The 20891-nt window shown below is 47.4% G+C and overlaps 1 protein-coding gene across 2 annotated transcripts in view; it reads left to right on the forward strand.

Moving 5' to 3' along the window:
- Positions 1-20891, forward strand: part of znf407 (zinc finger protein 407) — a 565952-nt gene that overhangs the window by 252321 nt on the left and 292740 nt on the right. For both annotated transcript variants that reach the window (XM_072466945.1, XM_072466946.1), the window contains exon 4: positions 8280-8354. In XM_072466945.1, the coding sequence (XP_072323046.1) occupies positions 8280-8354 (75 nt within the window). The remainder of the gene's footprint in view (positions 1-8279; positions 8355-20891) is intronic.

Raw genomic sequence — 20891 nt, forward strand, 5'->3', positions numbered from 1 at the left:
TGGTTGAAAAAGAACAAGAACAGGTGGAGGATGAGGCAGATATTTTTAGTTCAGGAAAATTGGCAGAGTTACAACAAAAAGATATAGAAATAAAACGGATGTATCAGAAAGCATACACAGAAGAGGAATCTGAGTGTATACCAGAATGTTATTACCGTAAAAGTGATGTATTGATGAGAAAATGGAGACCTTTACATATGCAGGCAGATGAAAACTGGGTAGAAGTTCATCAAGTAGTATTACCGGTAGGGTATAGAAAGGAGGTGTTGCGAGTTGCACATGAGGTACCAGTGGGAGGTCATTTGGGAATAAGGAAAACTCAAGCTAAAATCCAGAAACATTTTTATTGGCCTGGACTATATAAAGATTTAGTTAAATTTTGTCAATCATGTCACACATGTCAAGTGATGGGGAAACCTCAAGCAGTGATAAAACCAGCGCCCTTAATACCCATTCCAGCATTTGAGGAACCTTTTACAAGGGTCCTAATTGATTGCATAGGGCCGCTTCCCAAAACAAAAAGTGGGGATCAATATCTTTTGACTATAATGGATGTATCTACTAGGTTTCCAGAGGCCATTCCAGTACGTAATATTACAGCTAAATAGATTGTGAAGGAGTTACTTAAATTCTTTACTAGATATGGACTACCCACAGAAATACAACCGGATCAAGGATCAAATTTTATCTCAAAGTTATTCAAAGAAGTTATGGATAGCTTAGGAATAAAACAATTTAAATCAATTGCGTACCATCCAGAATCGCAGGGAGCATTAGAAAGGTGGCATCAGACATTAAAGACAATGTTGAGGGCTTATTGTCAAGATTATCCAGAGGATTGGGTTAAAGGAATTCCATTTGTACTGTTTGCAATTAGGGATGCACCTAATGAGCCAACCAAATTTAGTCCTTTTGACCTAATTTTTGGTCATGAGGTAAGAGGACCACTTAAATTGATTAAGGAAAAATTGGTGAGTGAGAAATCGGAAATTACACTATTGGATTACGTGTCAAATTTTAGGTAACGATTAAATAGAGCAGGTGAATTGGCTAGACAGCATTTGAAAGTTGTACAAAATGTGATGAAACGGGTAGCGGACAAGAAATCCAAAGTTCATAGTTTTGTCAGTGAAGATAAAGTTTTAGTCTTGTTACCAGTGGTAGGTGAACCTTTAAAAGCAAGGTTTTGTGGACCTATCAGATTGAAAGGAAATTAAGTGAGGTGAATTATGGGGTAAAACACCAGATAGAAGGAAAACTCACCGAGTGTGTCATGTGAATATGCTTAAAAGGTACTTTGAAAGGGAAGGAGAGAAAAAGGTTTTAATGATTCTAACTCAAAGTGACAAACCAAATCTAGATGACTGTGAATTTGACATACCTCAAATTAAATTGGAAAATGAGGGTGTTCTTAAAAATTGGGATGAATTGTTAAGTTACCTTCCAGAGGAAAAACGAACTGACCTGAAAGAGTTATTGATATCACGTGGGCAAGTTTGTAGAGATAAATTAGGAAGCACTAATACATGATGCAGATGTGGGAAATGCTGTTACAATCAAACAACATCCATACAGATGAAACCCTTTGAAGGTTTGAAATTGGCACAGATTAACAAAGAGATTGAGAGTATGCTTAAAAATGGCATAATTGAAGTGGGTTGCAGCCAATGGAGCTCACCCATAGTGATGGTACTAAAACCAGACGGTACCCAATGGTTGGGTGTGGACTATAGAAAGTTGAATGCAGTTACAAGAACGGACTCTTATCCTATCCCACGTTTGGAGGATTGCATTGAGAAAGTGGGACAATCATCTTTTATTTCCAAACTGGCTTTACTTAAAGGTTACTGGCAGGTACCTTTATCCGAAAGTGCAAAGGAGATTTCAGCTTTTGTGACTCCAGATGGTATATACCAATTCAAAGTTATGCCATTTGGCATGAAAAACGCCCCAGCCACATTTCAACGGTTAACTAACAAAGTAGTTTCAGGATCACCCAATTGTGCGGTATACATCGACGATCTGGTATGGATCTGATGGAGTTATTCGATCGACTTCAGGAGGCGGGTTTGGTGGTAAACCTAGCCAAAAGTGAATTTGGAAAAGCTCAAGTCATCTTCCTCGGCCATAAAATCAGACAGTGTTGAATGGTCACACGGGATATGAAACCAACAGTTATTGCGGAGTTTCCGATACCCTCATGATAAAGGGAAATAATGCGAGTTCTTGGTATGAGTGGATTTGATCGAACATTTGTGCAAATGTTTTGTAGCGTGATTGCTCCACTGATGGACTTACTGAAGAAACGTCGAAAACTTCAGTGGACAGCGGAGTTTCAATATGTATTTGACTGCCTGAAAGCTGTGATAACCAATGCTCCTGTGTTGGAGATTTACAAGGGACTCTGTGATCAAATTGAACTAAGGTATCTGACTTCAAAGAGAAATGCCGAGACTAGAGCAATGGACGGATCGTGCAGAGACCTTGTTCAAAGAGATTGTCAATCGAGAAGGATTTCAGTTAGAGGAAGAAGAAAAAAATGGACGATATTATTATACCTGTTTGCGCGTGTTTTTTGAAACGAAAAAGTATATTTACTGTGTGCATTTCTTGAAGGATAGTGAAAAGGTGAAAAACGAAACCATCTTGAAGTTGATGGTTTATTTTTTTTTCTTGGGGGGAGGCGTCATGTGAGAGTGCCTTTAAGAAATGGGTGTTTATAAATGGGTGTGTATATAAGTATCTGTAGTGAGAGTACCTTTAAGAAATGGTTGTATATTACTGCAGTGATGTCAGAAAGTGGGTGGAGCTGGGCTGTCTGTCAGCTTTTTACTTTCGTTTTAGGCTGTTTGCTGCAGGGTGTGTTTTAGTTTTGTTTTCAGAGTTGGATAGCTGCAGTCACAGCCAGAAGGTGTATTAAGAGTCTCTCTCTGTAATCTAAAGACTGTGAATCGATGACTTTAACCTGATGTGCTTCTGGTAAAAGGTGTTTTAAGTCTTATGGATGTTAAAAGGAAAGCTTAAAGGATTACTTCGTGTTGTATTCTTTGGGGGTTGTATTTGAATTAATGGTTGCTAAGATGTTCACTGTATGTTTTAAAAAGGTTAACTTGAGTTCATAGAATAAACATTATTTTGCTTTAAAAAATACTTTTTCATTTCTGCTGTACCACACCTGTAGAGTGGGCCGTGTGCCCCCCATACCACAATCTATTAAAAGTTGTGGGTCAGGTGAGCTCCATGATACACTTTGGGGTTCTCCAAACCCTGGCCCGTAACATTATCTTTAGTAATGTTGCTGGCTGTGTGGTTAGTTTGCTATTGCCATTGAAATACATACGGCTAGGAATATGGCCCAATTGGAGAGGAAGACAAATGATCAGTGCTGTTGAGTAGGAGAATACATACATGCTCATTCTCCCATCCTGCTCTATGAGCTGTGGGCTGCTTCAAGCTTTGGGATGCTAATTGGAAGTTGCAGGTTTTCTGTGAAAATGTCCAGATTAGTACGTTTTAAGTGGTAGCTCGCGACGCGGCCTCTCCCCCCCCCCCCCCCCCCCCACCCCCACCCCAGCACGTGGATGCGGCAGGCGTCAATCCGCGCAGCTGAGGAATAAGCCTGCGCAGATTGAGCGATTGGAATGTCCTCCGAAATAAAATGGCCAATAAAAATACATGTAAAAAGTAGAATACCTACCTTAATGCCTCATGCTTAATCTGCTATGATGCACATTTACAGAAGGTTTTTAATTGACTGAATGTTTTGAGTCACTTTGACTTCTTTGCTCTGAATATGAAACAATTCCATGGTGCTAGGTGCATTACTTAGCAAATGACCATCAATGCACATTAATAACTAATTTGGCTAATTAGAAAACTGGTTGTGAAAATTTGCCAGCCAAAATAATAGCTACTTTGATTTACTGACAATGAGCCAGGCAGTTATCAGATCTACACATTTTTGTTTGTGACAGTCATTTCTTTATGCGCTCTCTGTGTTCATGCATACTTCATGATTTGTTTCAAAATCTGAGACTTGTAGACATGTTAAATGTTGTGTCAACTTGCAACTTGACTGCAAGTTATTGATTTCGAGCAAGCATGTTAGTTTACAGATTTTGACAACTTCTGCCACTTTTGTTCCCTCTGTTTGAATGCCACTAAAACCACACGTTGTATTGATTTTTTTGGTATTGTATTCATGTCAATCTAATGGCTGCAGCAAAAATTACTGATTGAAGTGAGATCTCTCTTGAGTGGCAGCGTTACAAAATGTGGTGGCCCTGAAGTTACCGTGGCAATGCCGCAGAAACTGTCAGCATTTGCCGCCATTTCTTCACTCAAACTGATTGCAACTTTGGGGTTCTGCACATCTGCAGACTAACCGGGAAATCCAGAAGTTGCTCTCAGTGAATCTGTGCCCCTCCACAAGGTCCACTTTACAGGTTCCCACAGACTGCAGTGTCCAAGCGTGATTTACACTCGTAAAAACCCTCGAAAAATTCCGCCTTGTTGAATGAGATATAATTGCGTTTATAGCCGGGAGAGCAGCTGGACCAGAAGAGGCACCACATAGCCTTGGATGAGGAGAATGCCGAGGAGGGCGGCGAGGGGAAACACACGGAGAAGGAGGAGGAAGGACCTTGGGTGGTGGCCAGGGTCTGCATGGGGCAAAGGGCTAGGGACGTCCTCACAATCTCTCGGTTTGGGGACAAACAGGACTATGGAGTGACTATGGACTCCCACCATCGAGTCTGACATCAACTCACTAATGTAGTGCCTATGGGAGGTCATCGTGATGGTTTCCACCTTCATGGGCAGGGTGCTGCATGCTGCCGGAGAATGATGATGACTTGCATTGAGAACAGAGCCGTGTTCCTCTCATCCTTCGCGATATGTCTAACTCCTGTCTGACAGAGAGCTAAACGCGTCCTGCCAATGAACGGTCTTTTCATGGGCTTCAGCGATGCTGGATGACAATTCTCAGCTACTACTGCTCTGTCCGAAGTCAGGGGTCCTGGTGTCTTTTCCCACACTTACGTCTGAGGTGGGCAGCCTCTCACCATTCTGTCAGCCCTTCCCACCCTCTTCACTAGAGAAGAGTAGCAGACATGGCGCTGAATTCTCCGATTTTCAGACTTAAGTGCTGACGCAACCCTAAAAACGGCGCAAAACGGCCACCGTCTGGTGTAGGGGGGCTAGCACACACGCAGCGTTGAGCACCCAGCTCTGGCTGGAGAATTGCCAGGTCCATGGCCGCCTATGCGCACAGCGGTGGCCTGTAGCGGCCGCGCTGTGTAACATGATGCCGGCCGTGCGCGGACCCCGCCTGCCAAATAGTGACTCCCTGTGGCCAGGTTCCCCACCCCCCACCAATGCCCCCAGTCCTGACAAAGCGCCCCCCCGACTTGGATTGAATTTGTTTATTGTCACGTGTACCGGGGTACAGTGAAAGGTATTTTTCCGTGAGCAGCTCCACAGATCATTAAGTATCTGCCCCCTGCCCGCGGATCGGCTCCCCCCCCCCCGACTGTGGAGCCGCTGGACTTAGTCCGCAGCCGCCACGCCCAGTTTCCGAAAATAAATACCACACGCAACCGACACCGTCGGAAACATGGCCCATCAGGGGCGGAGCATCGGACCTCAGGTAATGCTCTGTTTTGGAGGGTGCGGAGCATTGCGAAAGCGGCGCCACCCCGCTTTCGGCACCAACATGGATTCTCCGGCCGATCGCCGAACGCGATTTCGGCGTTGGAGACCGGAGAATCCCGCCCATGAGCTTTGATGATGTGTGGGGGGATGGGGAGGCAGACTTAACTTCCATGGATGGAGTTCAGCTGGGGGAGTCCAATGCCAGTAGTGGCACATCTTTACTGTGCCTTCAGTATGGGAGAAGGTGAGACATAGCTCTCCTCATGAATGAAGCGTTGAGTGTGCACAGAGCGTGGCTCCATGTATTAACAGCATGGAGGATCTGTGTGGAAGAACAAAGTGATGTTTAACACAAGAGTGATATTATAATGGTAACTTACCTGTACTACTGCCCAGGCTCACTCATGCCCCCCAGGTGCCTATAGTTTCTTACTCTTCCTCACTCTCTCACTATGTCTAGGTATTCCCAGGATCCACAGCTGAGGTTGAGGTTGCCTTCCACACCCTGCTGCCTGAGTTGATGTTGGTGGGTGTCCCCTGAGGGGCCTGGACCTTGATGATCCGGGCCTACTTTTGGGCTGCACGAGTGCTGCAGTGCGGTCCTCCTTGGTGGGTGGGACTTGAGGTGTGTCGCTCACAGTGTCCGAGTGGCTGGATACCCCCAGGGTTTGCTGGGTGGAAGACCGCGGGCTGCGATCCTGCCAATCCTTTTCCCTTTGGTTGACCTGAGGCCCTTTAGCTCCTCCATGGATAGAGGGGCAACTGGAGTGAGATCCAGATCCCGCTGCCACCCTCTGGCGTTGACACTCATGGATTCCACCAGTGCCTGCACCGTGCAGTTGAAGCCCTGCAGTATGGACATCATGCCCTCAGCCATGGCGGCCATGAGCTGAACCATGGGGCGGACATTCCCCCACCATGGAGTGCATGTCCTGTGCCAAGGTCTCCACTGTGGATGCCATCCTCGCAGTGTTGGCCTTGATGCATTGGAGTGATGGCACCATCTCCACGGACAAAAGGTGATGGGACTCTCCAGTTGGCCTTACAGTCTGGGGAGGGATGCTGTCGTCTCTTCCTGATTCCCGTGACGCTGCCTTAGTAGCTCCAGCCCTGGGACGACTGGACCCAGCGACACACCATCGGCCAGGGGCTCAGCTGAGGCCTGTGCTCCTGCATCCCCCTGTGCTGGTTCCCTGGGAAATCCCTGTCGCTGCCTGGTGTGTATCTTCAGCTGTGAGGCGCTCACCAGCGAGTGACCCAGAAACCATCTACTAGTTAATCCCACGAGGTGTGCGTGTCTGTGCTGGTGGAGGGTGTGGGTGACAGCTGTAACGCCCACTCGATGCTTGTCTCCGAGATGTCTCCCTCGGAGCTGCTCAGGTCTGTGGTCTCCAGAGGGCCTGAGGATGGTCAACTGATTGACCTGCAAGTGAGGCTAGATGGCACCATGGCTTCATGCCTTGATGGTTCTCACTTCTGTCTCCTGGCCGCACTCGCCCTCTGCTCAGTTGTGGTCTCATTCATCGCCCAACAACTCAAGGGCTCTCCCCTCAGAAGGCGTTCGGCATCTCAGCTCAAGCATGATCGCAGCAGGCTGTACCTGTTCACACCGGTTGTGTTGGGCTTGTCTTGCGATGAGACAGATGGGAGAGTATAAGTGGGAGTCCTGCCAGATCAGATGGTAATGAAATTTGGCACACCTGGGAAGTGAGTGTGAGCGGGCATGTGAGGAATAGATAACCTACTGGGCGGAACACGGGGATCAGAGGTGCAGGGAGCGGAGCCATTGGAAGTGTTGGGAAGAGATTAGCATGTAAAATTAAAGCGCATGGAATTAGGGGTAGTGTATTGAGGTGGATAGAAAATTGGTTGGCAGACAGGAAACAACGAGTAGGCATAAACTGGTCTTTTTCCAAAGTGACTACTAGAATACCGCAGGGATTGGTGCCCCAGATATTCATCTTATATATTAGTGATTTAGATGAGGGGACTAAATGTAATATCTCCAAATTTGCCGATGACACAAAGCTGGGTGGGAGGGTGAGCTGTGAGGATGCTGTAGAGGTCCTGCCATCGCCGTGATTCTCTCCGGTGCCGACATTTTGTAAGAGTATGAAAATGAAAATCGCTTATTGTCACAAGTAGGCTTCAAATGAAGTTACTGTGAAAAGCCCCTAGTCGCCACATTCTGGCGCCTGTTCGGGGAGGCTGGTACGGGAATCAAACCCATGCAGCTGGCCTTGTTCTACTTTACAAGCCAGCTGTTTAGCCCACTATGCTCAACTGGCTACTGAATATAGTAAGATTCTGGCCAGTATTTCAGTAATTAACAGTAATTACAACAGATCAACGTGGAGGAACATTAAGTGAGCAGCTAGTGAGAGCTGAGTTTGGTTGCAGACTGAAGAGGTTTATCTGTATTCATGCCAGTCATAACCAGTGGCTTTGAATCAAAACCAGGAGTATTGAGCCTTTCGTGACGTTGGAGTTTGTAAGCCCCAATTCTACCTTCACAGTAGTTTCCGCTATTGCACTATTCTCTTTCATCTCCTTCACTGCAGCACAAGGCATGTGGCACAAGCTAAAGTAGAAATGAACAAAACACCTGTTTTTGGTTTGCTTTCCAGATGGGCCTTTGTTATGAAGAAACATCTGAGCACCCATTTATTGGGCAAACATGGCATTGGGACTCCGAAGGAAAGGTAGGAGAACTGGCTAATAGTACTCAGCCATTTAATTTTCTTCGTATTGCGTCACCTCGGATCTGTAGCCAAATCTAGTTCACAAATGTCCGATGCATATGTGGTTTTTTTTAATAGTTCTGTTTTCACCACCCACCCCCCCTGCCAGCATTTATCTCCATTGACTTCAATTAAACTTTTATGATTTATTGAAATATCTGAGACTTGTTAAACGCTGTGGCAACTTGCAACTTGACCTCATCGAAGATTAAATTCGGACTGTGTGTAAAGCCAGTGTTGCACGCAACTTTGACATTTCAGGACGAGCGAGTTAGATTACAATTGTCCCCGACATATCTTCCTCAGGAATGTTAAGTACAGCTTTCGAGCTCCAATCGTTCAAAGCTGAATGTAGCAAACTCGCCTTCATGGCTACGATAACTGGTAATTTACATAAAAGTCTGTTAAGCGCCAATATGTATCAATTTAACTATGTGATAGTTGTGGCTGCCACATGTTTGTTTTGTTTGAGTAGATTCAAATGCAGTCAGATAGTTCTTTGCCTTTTCAACTAAAAGTCCAGCCACCCTGTATTTTCTTCTATAGTATATATGTTAGGGTACAAACAGTTTTTCATGGAGAACATATTTGCCATGAAGGAACAACTTATTCATTTGAATTTACCTGATTAAGCAGCAATCGCTCATAATTTACCAGTCAAAATGTGATTTCCTGCAGAATTTTCAAAGCAAAATTGGTTCTTGCAGTCTATTGCCATGTTAAAGAAATTACTTCGTCTCAATCTTTCTCAATGAACTTACACTGCTTCGGAATAAATTTACTTTTACCCAATAAGGTTCAATAGAAAAAAAAAAGTGCAAGGAGGGTATTTTATTTACAGCCGAAGAGACCAACGTGTGAGAGTTTTCAAGTGTTTTCTTTTTCTTAGCGGCATGGTTTTCACACACGTGGTTTGAATACAATAGTTTTGGTGCATATTCTTCTGGAACCATGAAAGATAAGTAAATTTGACATCTTTATGCAGTCTATTATGCGATATCGAAAACACATGTGTAGAGAACTTTTTAAAGAAACAGGTTAACGTGTTTAACTATAACATTACGGTGTCTCTCATGAACTGCAAGGCAAGATTGTGCTTTGGATAGGTTTTGGCAGATATGAGTCAAGGCAGGAGTGTAAACAGTATGTGGTTCTTTTCAATCAAATTGAACAATGCCACTGCTGAGAAATGGAATATTTGCACCATTTGAAGCTCCCTTTAACACAGCGGCCTGTCGGAATATGTTCAATCTTGTTTGGGTCTGGGTAAAATATATTTATGTCTGTCTTGTCACCCAAGGACTGCCCATCTCATGTGAAGCATGTTTCCACCAACAGAGAGCCGCCGGCCCTATATTCTAATTTAGTTTGTTTTCCTCCCCAGCTGTGAGAGGGTTCACTAAGCCATGGTTCCTAAACTGTTTTGCATGAAGGACCCCTTTCCTAATGAATTAGTAATCACAAATTCCCCAACTAAATTATGACACCACATAATATTCAGTACTCCAAACAATAACAGGCCTGCCTTGAGGAAGGTGGAACCTGGAGCGAACTTTAATTCTGGTGCCCTTTCTCAGAGTTTAAGCATACCGTACTTAAATAATTAAAACCTCGCCTCTCTTGAACCAGGCTGAACTCACCTGGCGGCCATTTCCAACCTTTGTATTTGTGGGTCTACCTGGCGATATTCCTGGTGTTTTTAGTGCTCCCCACCTGCGCCGTACTGCAATCCGTTCCCTGCCTCACAGCTCTTACCCAGTTCACCTCCAGCTTCGGCCATTTGTTTACTGTTGACCACAGCACCCTGAACAATTGCCCCACCTCTTTAAGCCTGGCCCTGCTCAATAACCACTTCTCCATTGTGTCGATACTTCCTGGAAAGTATATAAGGAGTCCCAGGGGTCCTTGTGCTCCCAGTTTGAAAACCACTACTCTCAGCTTCCTTTATCCTGTGCCCCCATTGATAAGGTAGAGACATGCACTGACCATGTAAAATTAGTCACCCAGGGGTTTTAGTGATATTGGCATTGAATGAAACCAATTTTCTTTGACCTCCATAGGCAGAACCTGCATTTGCAGTGGCGAATCAGATTTCGGATTTGGAGCCGCTGGAGTGCAATATTTCTGGGCCAACTTCTAAATCAAGGTCTTCCATCATCAATGGATGGGACCCTGTTCAATTCAAAATTAAGATTGTTTAGATGTAATATGTCAAATAGTAGACATTTCTGCTATTGCGCATGGCTAGGTTCATTCGCAAAGCTACAAGTGTGCGTCATTGTAATGTAGAATATCCTCTTGTATCTAAAGCTCATTTCGGTTTGAGCTGTCAACTGATGTTTCATGAACCACTTGTGTCAGCTTTGATGGGTTCTCATTTTTTTTTAAAATGTGACTGAGGTTCAGATTGTATTGTCCATTCCTATTTGCCTTCTGAAGGTTTGAGTGGGCCTTCTTGAATCACTGCAGATCTTGTGATCATGATATTCGGGAAGAATTTACAGGATTTTGAACCAGCAGCAATGAAGGGGCAATGGAACGCTGGCAGCTCGGGAAAGTGTGTGGAGAAGGGCGGCATGTGGCGCAGTGGATAGCACTGGGACTGCAGCGCTGACGACCCGGGTTCGAATCCTGGCCCTGGGTCACTGTCCGTGTGGAGTTTGCAAATTCTCCCCATGTCTGCGTGGGTTTCATCCCCACAACCCAAAGGTGTGCAGGTTAGGTGGAATGGCCACGCTAAATTGTCCCTTAATTGGAAACATTTTTGGGGGGATATTCTAAATTTAAAAAAAAAGGAAAGTGAGTGAATAGCAGGCAATGCTTTTGTTCCCGTGGTCCTGCTATGATTGCCTTTTCAGTGGGAGAGGTAGCAGATCTGGACAGGTGGGCCAAGCCAAATTGGTGAGTTGCAGTATTGCATGCTGTAGGTAGCATGTGCTGCAGTGTGTACTGTATAAACCCGTGTAAAAGTCAAATTATTGGGACCAATTTCTTTAGGCCAAAGGTCATGAGGCGGAATTCTCCCAAGCTGCCTGCAGCGGGATTGGTGGTGGGTGGGTGCAGTGAATCTGGCAGGAACCAAAAAGTCGGAACCCGCTGGAGTAAAATTCCGTTACAATTCTCCCAGTGGCGGGTCTCTCTTCCGGCTAGCAGGTGGCGCAAACGCCATTTGCATTCATTGCATCTCATGAATGCTCATTAAAATAGCTGTCCATTGGCATCCCATCAGGACTTTCAATCTAGCGTCACACTAGTTTAGCTACACTACATTAGTCACACTACATTAGCGTCAAACCCGATTACTAACGAGCGGCTTGCACAAGGCGGTCTCCCGTTTGCCAGAGAGTTTGGGGTGAGAGCCATAGTGCTCCACTGTTCCTGCTGCAGTTTCCACAGCATTCTGCCAGGACAGATGGGCACCTGTCTCCGTCGCCATGTCCAGCGGGTTGTCATGGACAGCACCACTGAGCTGCTGACCACATGGGCCCTCCTGTGTCACCGAGACAGATCAGTAGTAGGGTTGGGGAGTACAGGGGTCTCCTTAGCCCCTGGAGCCACACAGCCATGTTTATCTGGACAGCACTTTGCTGGGAGACATGTGTAACCATCGCAACAAAGGTCCGAAGTTCGACTGTGGAGTGTGAGGTGAGGCTGGGGAATAACGGTGTGGAGGGGTGGGAGGGCCTAGTGAAGGCAAGGGGGTGGGCAATGTGGAAGGAGGGCTGTGCAATGTGGAAGGAGGGCTGTGCGCGGGGGGGGGGGGGGGGGGGGGGGCTCATGATGGCCTATAGAGGAAGGAGGTGGATGAGCATGATGAACAATGGAAGGAAGGCAAAGGGAAGACTGAGGGGAGGGTAGCTGGACCCCGACAAGGCTGCATGAAGAGCTCACAGACAAGGTGGCTTGAAGGGACATCACATTGTTTACTGGAAGGGGATGCAGGAAGACTCCAGATGTGGTGGGTAGAGGCCCAAGCGGGGCATGGGTGCCTCGCAGTCGATGGACTAGGGGAGGGTGATTGAAACAAGGAATGGACTTCCTCGTCAGGCTGCTGGCCTTTATTCTCAGGGCTGCTGACGTCCTGCACGGTCTGGTGAAGCCATGTGGACTGGAGAGAATGAAATGAGTTTGCTGGACTGGTATTTAAATATGGCGGCAGGACCTTCAATCCTGCAAGCAGAGGACGGACGGATGACCCAGTTGTCAGCCGAGTCAGAGGGGAACTGGCTTGTGCATCATTAATGAGATTGCAAGAGCAGAACCTGGCCTGGGATCCTGCTATTCTGATTGGTGGGCCAGGCACCACCAGATCTGCTCACCACAGCACTGTCACAAAATGGGAGAATTCCATCCATGGCGTCCACTCTAATATAGACTGCAATGAACCATAACAATAAAAATAAACCACAGTAATGACTGGTAAGTAATTAATAATCTTTTGTGAGGGCCACGAAGAATCCAGCATGTGTTTCAAGGATACAAAGAAATAACATTTATTTACAGCAACATATATATATGTATACACAACAGCAGCAACCTTGCTTGCTGCTTACTCCTTCCTCCTGGTTCCAAACTGGCCAGCTTTATTTATACAGGGAGTCTGCTAATGATTTCTCCACCCCCCCCTCATTGGGGAAGCTCATACTCCCACAGGAATGTGGGATTGTCATTAGTCCCCAGCCAATGGTAAGCTGGCAGGTTATAACATCCCTCCCCCCAAAGTCCAAGGAATCCATCGAAGACCCTGGCGAAGGAGGGCGTCGGACTTGTTTTGCCGCAGGCCGGACACCATTTGCACGAGGCGCTGGATCGGGCGGCGTGTAACGAGACGGAGACTGGCACTTCCGTGATGAACGCCGTAACGGTTGTACATCCATGCCCCGTGGGCCCGAGGATTCCCCCTCTGATGCGTCCTGTGTCTCCACCTCGGAGTCAGAGTCTGCTGCCTCTGTCATCTCGGCGTCTCTATCTCCACGCGGTTCTGTAACGACCTGCGCAGGCTTTGAGTGAGGCACCAGAGGAAGATTGTGAGGACTACTGTGAGGCAGCACGGTAGCACAAGTGGATAGCACTGTGGCTTCACAGCGCCAGGGTTCCAGGTTCGATTCCCCGCTGAGTCACTGTCTGTGCGGAGTTTGCACGTTCTCCCCCTGTTGCGTGGGTTTCCTCCGGGTGCTCCGGTTTCCTCCCACAGTCCAAAGATGTGCAGGTTAGGTGGATTGGCCATGATAAATTGCCCTCAGTGTCCAGAAAAGGTTACGAGGAGTTATTGGGTGACGGGGATAGGGTTGAAGTGAAAGGCTTAAATGGGTCGGTGCAGGCTCGATGGGCCGAATGGCCTCCTCCTGCACTGTATGTTCCATGTTCTACTCTCCATTGTCTCTGGTCTCTGCGGCTGTAGAAATGAGCTCCGGGGGCGGGGAATCATTGGAAGGGATAGTCTTCTGGACCGAACGTGGTCTACATGTTTGCGTTGGAGACGATCCTGGGCTTGCACCTGGTAAGATAAAGGACCCATTTGGCGAAAGATTATGCCAGGCACCACCCACTGGGCACCACCAGCAAAATTGCGAACGAACACTGGGTCACTGGCTGCAAACTGCTGAATCGGCCGATGCCGAGAAAATCCCTGTCCCTGACGTTCTTGTGTGCGGCGTACTTTTGCGCCAATGTCTGGGAAAACCATACTAAGGCGGGTGCGAAGTCTCCGGCCCATTAGGAGTTCTGCGGGAGCTACCCCAGTCACCGCATGGGGGGTGGTCCTATACGAAAACAAAAAGCGAGCCAGTCTCGTGTCCATTGACCCGGAAGACTGCTTCTTTAGGCCTCGTTTGAATGTCTACACTGCGCGCTCCGCCAACCCATTTGAAGCCGGGTGGTAAGGGGCAGTGCGGATATGGCGTATGCCGTTCATCTTCATGAACCTCGCAAACTCCTCACTTGTGAATGGAGTGCCCTTATCCATGACCAGCACCTCTGGGAGGCCATGCGTACTAAAAGACAAACGCATCTTCTCAATTGTCGCGCAGGATGTTGTGCCTAGCATCTTATGCACCTCTAGCCATTTAGACTGGGCGTCGATTAATAAAAGGAACATGGATCTTTGAAAAGGGCCGGCGAAATCCGCATGCAAGCGTGCCCAAGGCCTCCCTGGCCATTCCCAGTGATGTAGGGGCGCGGCCGGCGGAAGCTTCTGATGCTCCTGGCAAATGGAGCCGTTTTGGGCCACCTTCTCAATGTCGGCGTCGAGGCCTGGCCACCAGACATAACTCCGGGCCAACATTTTCATTTTGGTCACACCTGGATGCCCATTGTTCAAGTCTCTTAGTATCAGCTCCTGTCCTTTTTCCGGGACAATCACACGCGTCCCCCACAAGAGGATGCCATCTTCCACGCTGAATTCTGACAGCTTGGAGGAAAATGCCCGCAACAGGCAAGGTGTCCATAACATTTAGGGTTGCAACCACCTCACCGGTCATGGGGCCGGTCGATAAAGGCAATCGGCTCAGTGTGTCGGCATTCGCTATCTGCGTTCCTGGTTTGTGCTCCAGAGAATACTCGTATGCAGCGAGCAACAAAGCCCAGCGCTGGATCCGTGCAGAAGCAATGGGCGGTATTGGCTTATCCTCTCTGAAAAGTCCCAGCAGACACTTATGATCAGTCACAATAGTGAAGTGGCGGCCATACACGTACTGGTGGAAACATTTCACCGCAATGACCACTGCCAGGCCCTCCTTCTCGATCTGCGCGTATTTTTTTTCCGCTGCAGTCAATGTGCGGGAGGCGAAAGCTATCAGCCGCTCGGCCCCGTTCTCCATCTTGTGGGACAGGACGGCCCCAATACCATACAGCAATACATCACATGTGACGAGCAAAGGCTTTCCAGGATCATAGTGGGTTAGTAACCCAGACGACGACAATTGTTGCTTTACCCGCCGGAAAGCGGTTTCTTGCGGCTGACCCCAAACCCAGGTGTGATTTTTCTTTAGCAGAAGATGCAACGGGGCCAGCGTAGTTGCCAGATTGGGGAGGAACTTCCCGTAATAGTTTACGAGGCCAAGAAAAGAACAAAGATACGAAGTGTCAGTCGGGGCGGGGTCCTGTTGAATCGCGCGCACCTTCTCTGTGACGGGGTGCAAACCTTCACGGACCACCCGATAACCCAGGTAGACTACTTCCTTTGCCTGAAAGACGCACTTTGTGCGACGTAAACGGACTCCAGCCTCCGAAAAGCGTCGAAGGACAGCCTCCAGATTTTCCAAATGTTCCTGCTCCAATGTCCCTGTGATCAAAACGTCATCTAAGTAGACAGCGACACGCGGCAAACCTCTCAAAATGCCCTCCATAACGCATTGAAAAATAGCGCAGGCAGCGGATACTCCAAAGGGCAAACGTGTATATTCATACACGTGTGTATTAATCGTTACATATGGTCGGGAGGCAGGGCCCAGCTCCAACTGTAGGTAGGCGTGACTCATATCTAATTTTGTGAACAAGAGTCCACCTGCAAGCTTCGCGTAGAGATCCTCTATGCGAGGCATTGGATATCGGTCGAGTCGGGAAGCCGTATTCATTGTACGTTTACAGTCACCGCACAAGCGAACTGTGGCATCTGACTTCATTACAGGTACAATTGGTGCTGCCCAGTCAGCGAAACAGATAGGCCTGATAATACCCAAAGTCTCCAAACGAGTGAGCTCCCCTTCTACCTTCTTGAGCAAGGCGTAAGGCGCCGGGCGCGCCCGGAAATGGCGCGGCGTGGCTCCTGGTTCGACTTGGATACGGGCTACGGCCCCTTTTATTTTCCCCAAACCGGGCTGGAATACATCTGGGTATTGTCCGAGCACCTCAGTCAACCCTCCAGAAACTGTTTGGAGGATGTGCTGCCACTGCAACCGCAAATGGCGCAACCAGTCCCGACCCAACAGGCTGGGCCCATGGCCGCTCACCACGATAAGTGGGAAACGCCCCTCCTGGTGTCCATAAACAACAGGGGTCATCGTAGTTCCTGCAATGTCCAATGGTTCCCCCGTGTAGGTGGCCAACCTGGCCTGTGTGTCGGTTAATGTAAGGGTCTGTATACCCTGATGCGGTTGAATGTCCTCTGGGCGATCACGGAGATCGCTGCGCCAGTGTCCAACTCCATCTCAAGCGGGTGACCATTGATCCGTACTGTCACCTTAATGGGGGCCACACGGGGAGCTGCCACACAATGCAGCTGCAGGCAGTCGTCCTCCGTCTCCACGTCCTCAGGAGTAGTCGCCGCAAGTTCATCCACATGGAAGGTACGGCCCCTGGGCTGGTCCCAGTCTCGGTCGGAACGATGCCGCCTCTGGCGCCCCCAGGATCGGCGTCCGCGACGGTGAGGCACCTACAAGTCTGACACGGACATGGCTCCTCATCCATTGGTTCTGGAGAAGGCTCCCTTCGGGGAGGAATGTCCGAAGGCCACTGGCGTCGATCCCGACGTTGCCTCGCCCAAGGTACCGCAGGAGTGCGGGGGGACGTTTTCGGACGGAAGGGGTTGCGCCCCAAGGCATGCACTTCCATTCCCTGTAGCTCCTGCACTCCTCGTTCTGCGCTCTCTCGGGAAAATACTATTTGAATGTCCTGTTGAAGTCAATGTTGGCTCAGCTAACAACTTTCTCTGGGTGGCCGCATTGTTAATACCGCAAACCAAACGGTCGCGTAACATTTCTGACAAGGTCTCACCATAGTCACAGTACTCCGCAATCCTGCGTAGCCTGGATAGAAAGTCACCACGGGATTCTCCTGGGGTCCTCTCAGCGGTATTAAACCGGTAACGTTGGACTATCGTGGATGTGGTTGGGTTAAAATGCTGCCCCACTAAATTCACAAGTTCATCAAACATTTTGGTGTCCGGCGCAGCTGGGTACGTAAGACTCCTAATCACCCCAAACGTATGAGGGCCGCAGGCGGTGAGCAATATGACCACCTGGCGCTCGATTTCGGTGAAGTTGTTTGTCCAGAAATAGTAACGCATCCGTTCTGTGTACTGGTTCCAGCTTTCCAGCGCAGCATCAAAAACATCCAAACGTCCGTACAGAGGCATGGTGCAATAGAAAACAACTTCCAACTTGTATCCAACAAAAATCCAGGGAGGTGGCTTCAGCAGTGTAGACAGCTATTCACTTTAACCCTCGTCGCCAGTTTTGTGAGGGCCATGAAGAATCCAGCACGAGTTTCAAGGATACAAAGAAATAACATTTATTTACAATAACATATATATATACAACAGCAGTAACCTCGCTTGCTGCTTACTCCTTCCTGCTGGTTCCAAACTGGCCAGTTTTATTCATACAGGGAGCCTGCTAATGATTCCTCCGCCCCACTCATTGGGGAAGCTCATACTCCCACAGGATTGTGGGATTGTCATTAGTCCCCAGTCAATGGTAAGCAGGCAGGTTATAACATAATCACAATGTAGTTTGTTATTAATAATCTGAATACTTAAATAATTGGAATAAATAAAAACAAGATGTTTCTTTTTAATCCGGTATTTATTATCATTAGTATTTACACATTTGCAATGAAATTGAATCTTAACATCTCTAGGATTATATTTTGCTTCTGAATTTTTGGGGCTAGATCCCTGAAAAACTAGCGTCGACCTTTATACAAGGTGTTTGAAAGATTACATTTTTATGAGCCAAAGATCGTGGGTTGGTTTTTACATGTGTAAATACGTTTAATGGCAGGGGAGCCAATCAAGCGCAACACTTATTCCTGGAAGGTTGAACTCCACACACATTGGTGTTGTGGCTGCAGTGAAGCAGGTGAGTGGTGAGCATTCCGTCACACTTAGTGCGGAGATAATTGGCCTCCGACATCCGCAACCATTTTCCTTTGAGCTTGGTATCCCCCAGCCCACTGGATCTAGTGGATACTCAGCTTTTAACTGGTGGAGCTGTTCTGAATCTATTCCACTCAGTACAGGAATAATGAACACAACACAATAGATCACGGGGCTGGATTCTCCGATTTGCAGACTAAGTGCTGACGGCAGCGTGGGAACAGTGCCGTTTTATGCCAGAAAAAAGCTGCACCGATCCTCTGCCGGTGGGGGGCTAGCAGGCACGCAGCGTAAAGCCCCCCGGCTTTACCGGCGGATACGGCCGGAAGATTTCCGGGTCCGTGGCTGTGCACGGTGGCGGTCCGCAGCGGCCTGCTCCATACTGTCCCCCAGTAACCCACCTCGCCACGCCCGGACCACCCCCCACCAGTGCCCCCAGCCCCTGCCAGAACCCCATCTGCCTGTGGAACAGCTCCCCCCAACTGTAGCAGCGCTGGACTCAGTCTGTAGCCGCCACGCCGGGTTCTTGAAAGAAAAATAGCATTAGTGGCCCACATCGTCGGGAACTCGGCCCTTCGGGGGCGGAGCATAGGGGGAGGGCCTCAGGTGATGTCCTGAGGCCGTCCATACAGCGTGCGCCGTACTCTTGGAGTACGCCATTTTCGAGGGGGCTGGGCATCGCAAAAGCAGCACCACCCCCGATTTTGGCGCAAGCGGGGATTCTCCAACCGAACGGCGAACCCGATTTCGCCGTTGGCAACCGGAGAATCCCACCCCATGTCTTGCACGTGAAGATGGACTTAGTCTCCACAAGGATTGTGTTCTTGTCACTCCCACTAGTGCTATCGTGGATGCATGTATTTGTGACAAGTAGAATGGCTAGGATGACGTCAGGAAGATTATTTCTTTGATAAGCAAAATACTGCAGATGCTGGAATCAGAAACAAGAACAGATGGTGTTGGACAAACTCGGGTCTGTAAGAAGAGAAAGCTGAGTTAACAATTTGAGTCCTTTTGGCACTTCGTCAGAATGGGTTATTTCTTTGTGTCGGATCTCTTGCCATAGGTCCAGCCTGTTGGCTCTGACCGTCAGGATTCAACCAGGATTCAACAGGCATTGGTGACACTCCCAAGCTACTTTTGGTGTCGGACATAGTACTGTAGATGGAGGCTTACATTCTGTCGCTCTGCTACCCACAGTGCTCCCTCCAAGAGTGGTGTTTAACGTGAAGGAGCATTGATTCATACGAACATACAAACATTCATATATTCATCAGCTGAGGGAGGCCGATGGGTGTCACTCAACAAGAGAAGCAGAATATACTCAGGGATAGAGTTCTCTGGGGCTTTAGCTGATGGGCATGATTCTGTCATGCCAGACTTTACTAGTTAATGGAACAGCACTCCCAACTTTGGCAATGGTTACAGATGTGAGGACTTTGTTGCGTTTTCTGGGCCGCGTGAATGTTTGCTGTGTCCTGACTCAAAGTCAATCGAAAGTGAAAATAGGTGGCCAAACTTATACTGTCAGCTTTCCACGGTTCTCTTCCCTCCTCAGTTTAATGCATTTTCTGTAGTTTATAAAACACACAGCTAAAGCTACACATGTGTAAAATTAATTGATTTTCTCATTCTTTCTCTCTCTCTCATATGTACAGCCCCTCTGCGTTTTCAAAAACCCAATCAATATACATTTTACTCATTCAAGCATTTGAAATTTGTCCTCTTGCTTTTCAAAATCAGTTGAGAAAAAGCTATTGAATAGAAAGGGCTAGAAAAATATTCTTAGTATATCTGACTGACTTATCCTGGCAATTGGGGACATTGCAAATAATTAGGCTGTGCAGTCCAAATTCAATCACTGGATCACAGTTCTGACTAAAACATTAAGTTCGAGCTTTGGCTTTTGTCAAAGCCTGAAGTGTTTAAATAGAAACTGCAGAAGATATCAAATGACAATGCGGTAAATAAATGTGTAATTAACCTATTGCCCACTGTGTAATTTTTTTTTTAAATTGTTCCAAAATTTTGATTTTGGACCTTAGGCCAGTTCCTGAGGTGGAAAAAAAAGTTATAACAAAAATGTAAGTATTTTGGATCATTTGTGGGAAATCCAGTGATTATAATGTGGAGGTTAACACATTCTCACTATAATGTCGCTATTTTGGGTCATATCAGCATGGCGTCTTTTAACACTAAGAAGGTATTGTGCGGGCATTAGATATTCAATTCAATGCCATATGGAGAGAAAGCTTTAATGGAGCATAGAAAATATCGAACCGTATTTGTAGAGGTTGCAATTTGGCTTTCACTCATTTATACCATCCTATTTGACTCTCCCAAAGACAACTTAGAACAGTTTTCATCTGATCATTTATTTCAACCTCCTCCTACTTATTCTACCATATTCTTGAATAAAAGAGAACACTAGTTGACTGAAATGCATCAGAATCTTGATTTCTTACAGAGAGACTGCACTCCCGCCACTGAGTCGGGAGATTGTGGGTTCAAGTCTCACTCTGACACTCCAGTGCACTGAGGGGGTGCTGCACTGATGAAAGTGTCATCTTTCTGATAAGATGTTAAACCGAGACCCGGCCTGCTCTCTTGGGCGGATGTAGAGGACTCCATGGTATTATTCCAGCAAAGAGCAGGGAAGTTATCTCTGGTAGCCTGACCATTAT

The sequence above is a fragment of the Scyliorhinus torazame genome, chromosome 11 (assembly GCF_047496885.1).
Source record: "Scyliorhinus torazame isolate Kashiwa2021f chromosome 11, sScyTor2.1, whole genome shotgun sequence".
Lineage (NCBI taxonomy): Eukaryota > Metazoa > Chordata > Chondrichthyes > Carcharhiniformes > Scyliorhinidae > Scyliorhinus > Scyliorhinus torazame.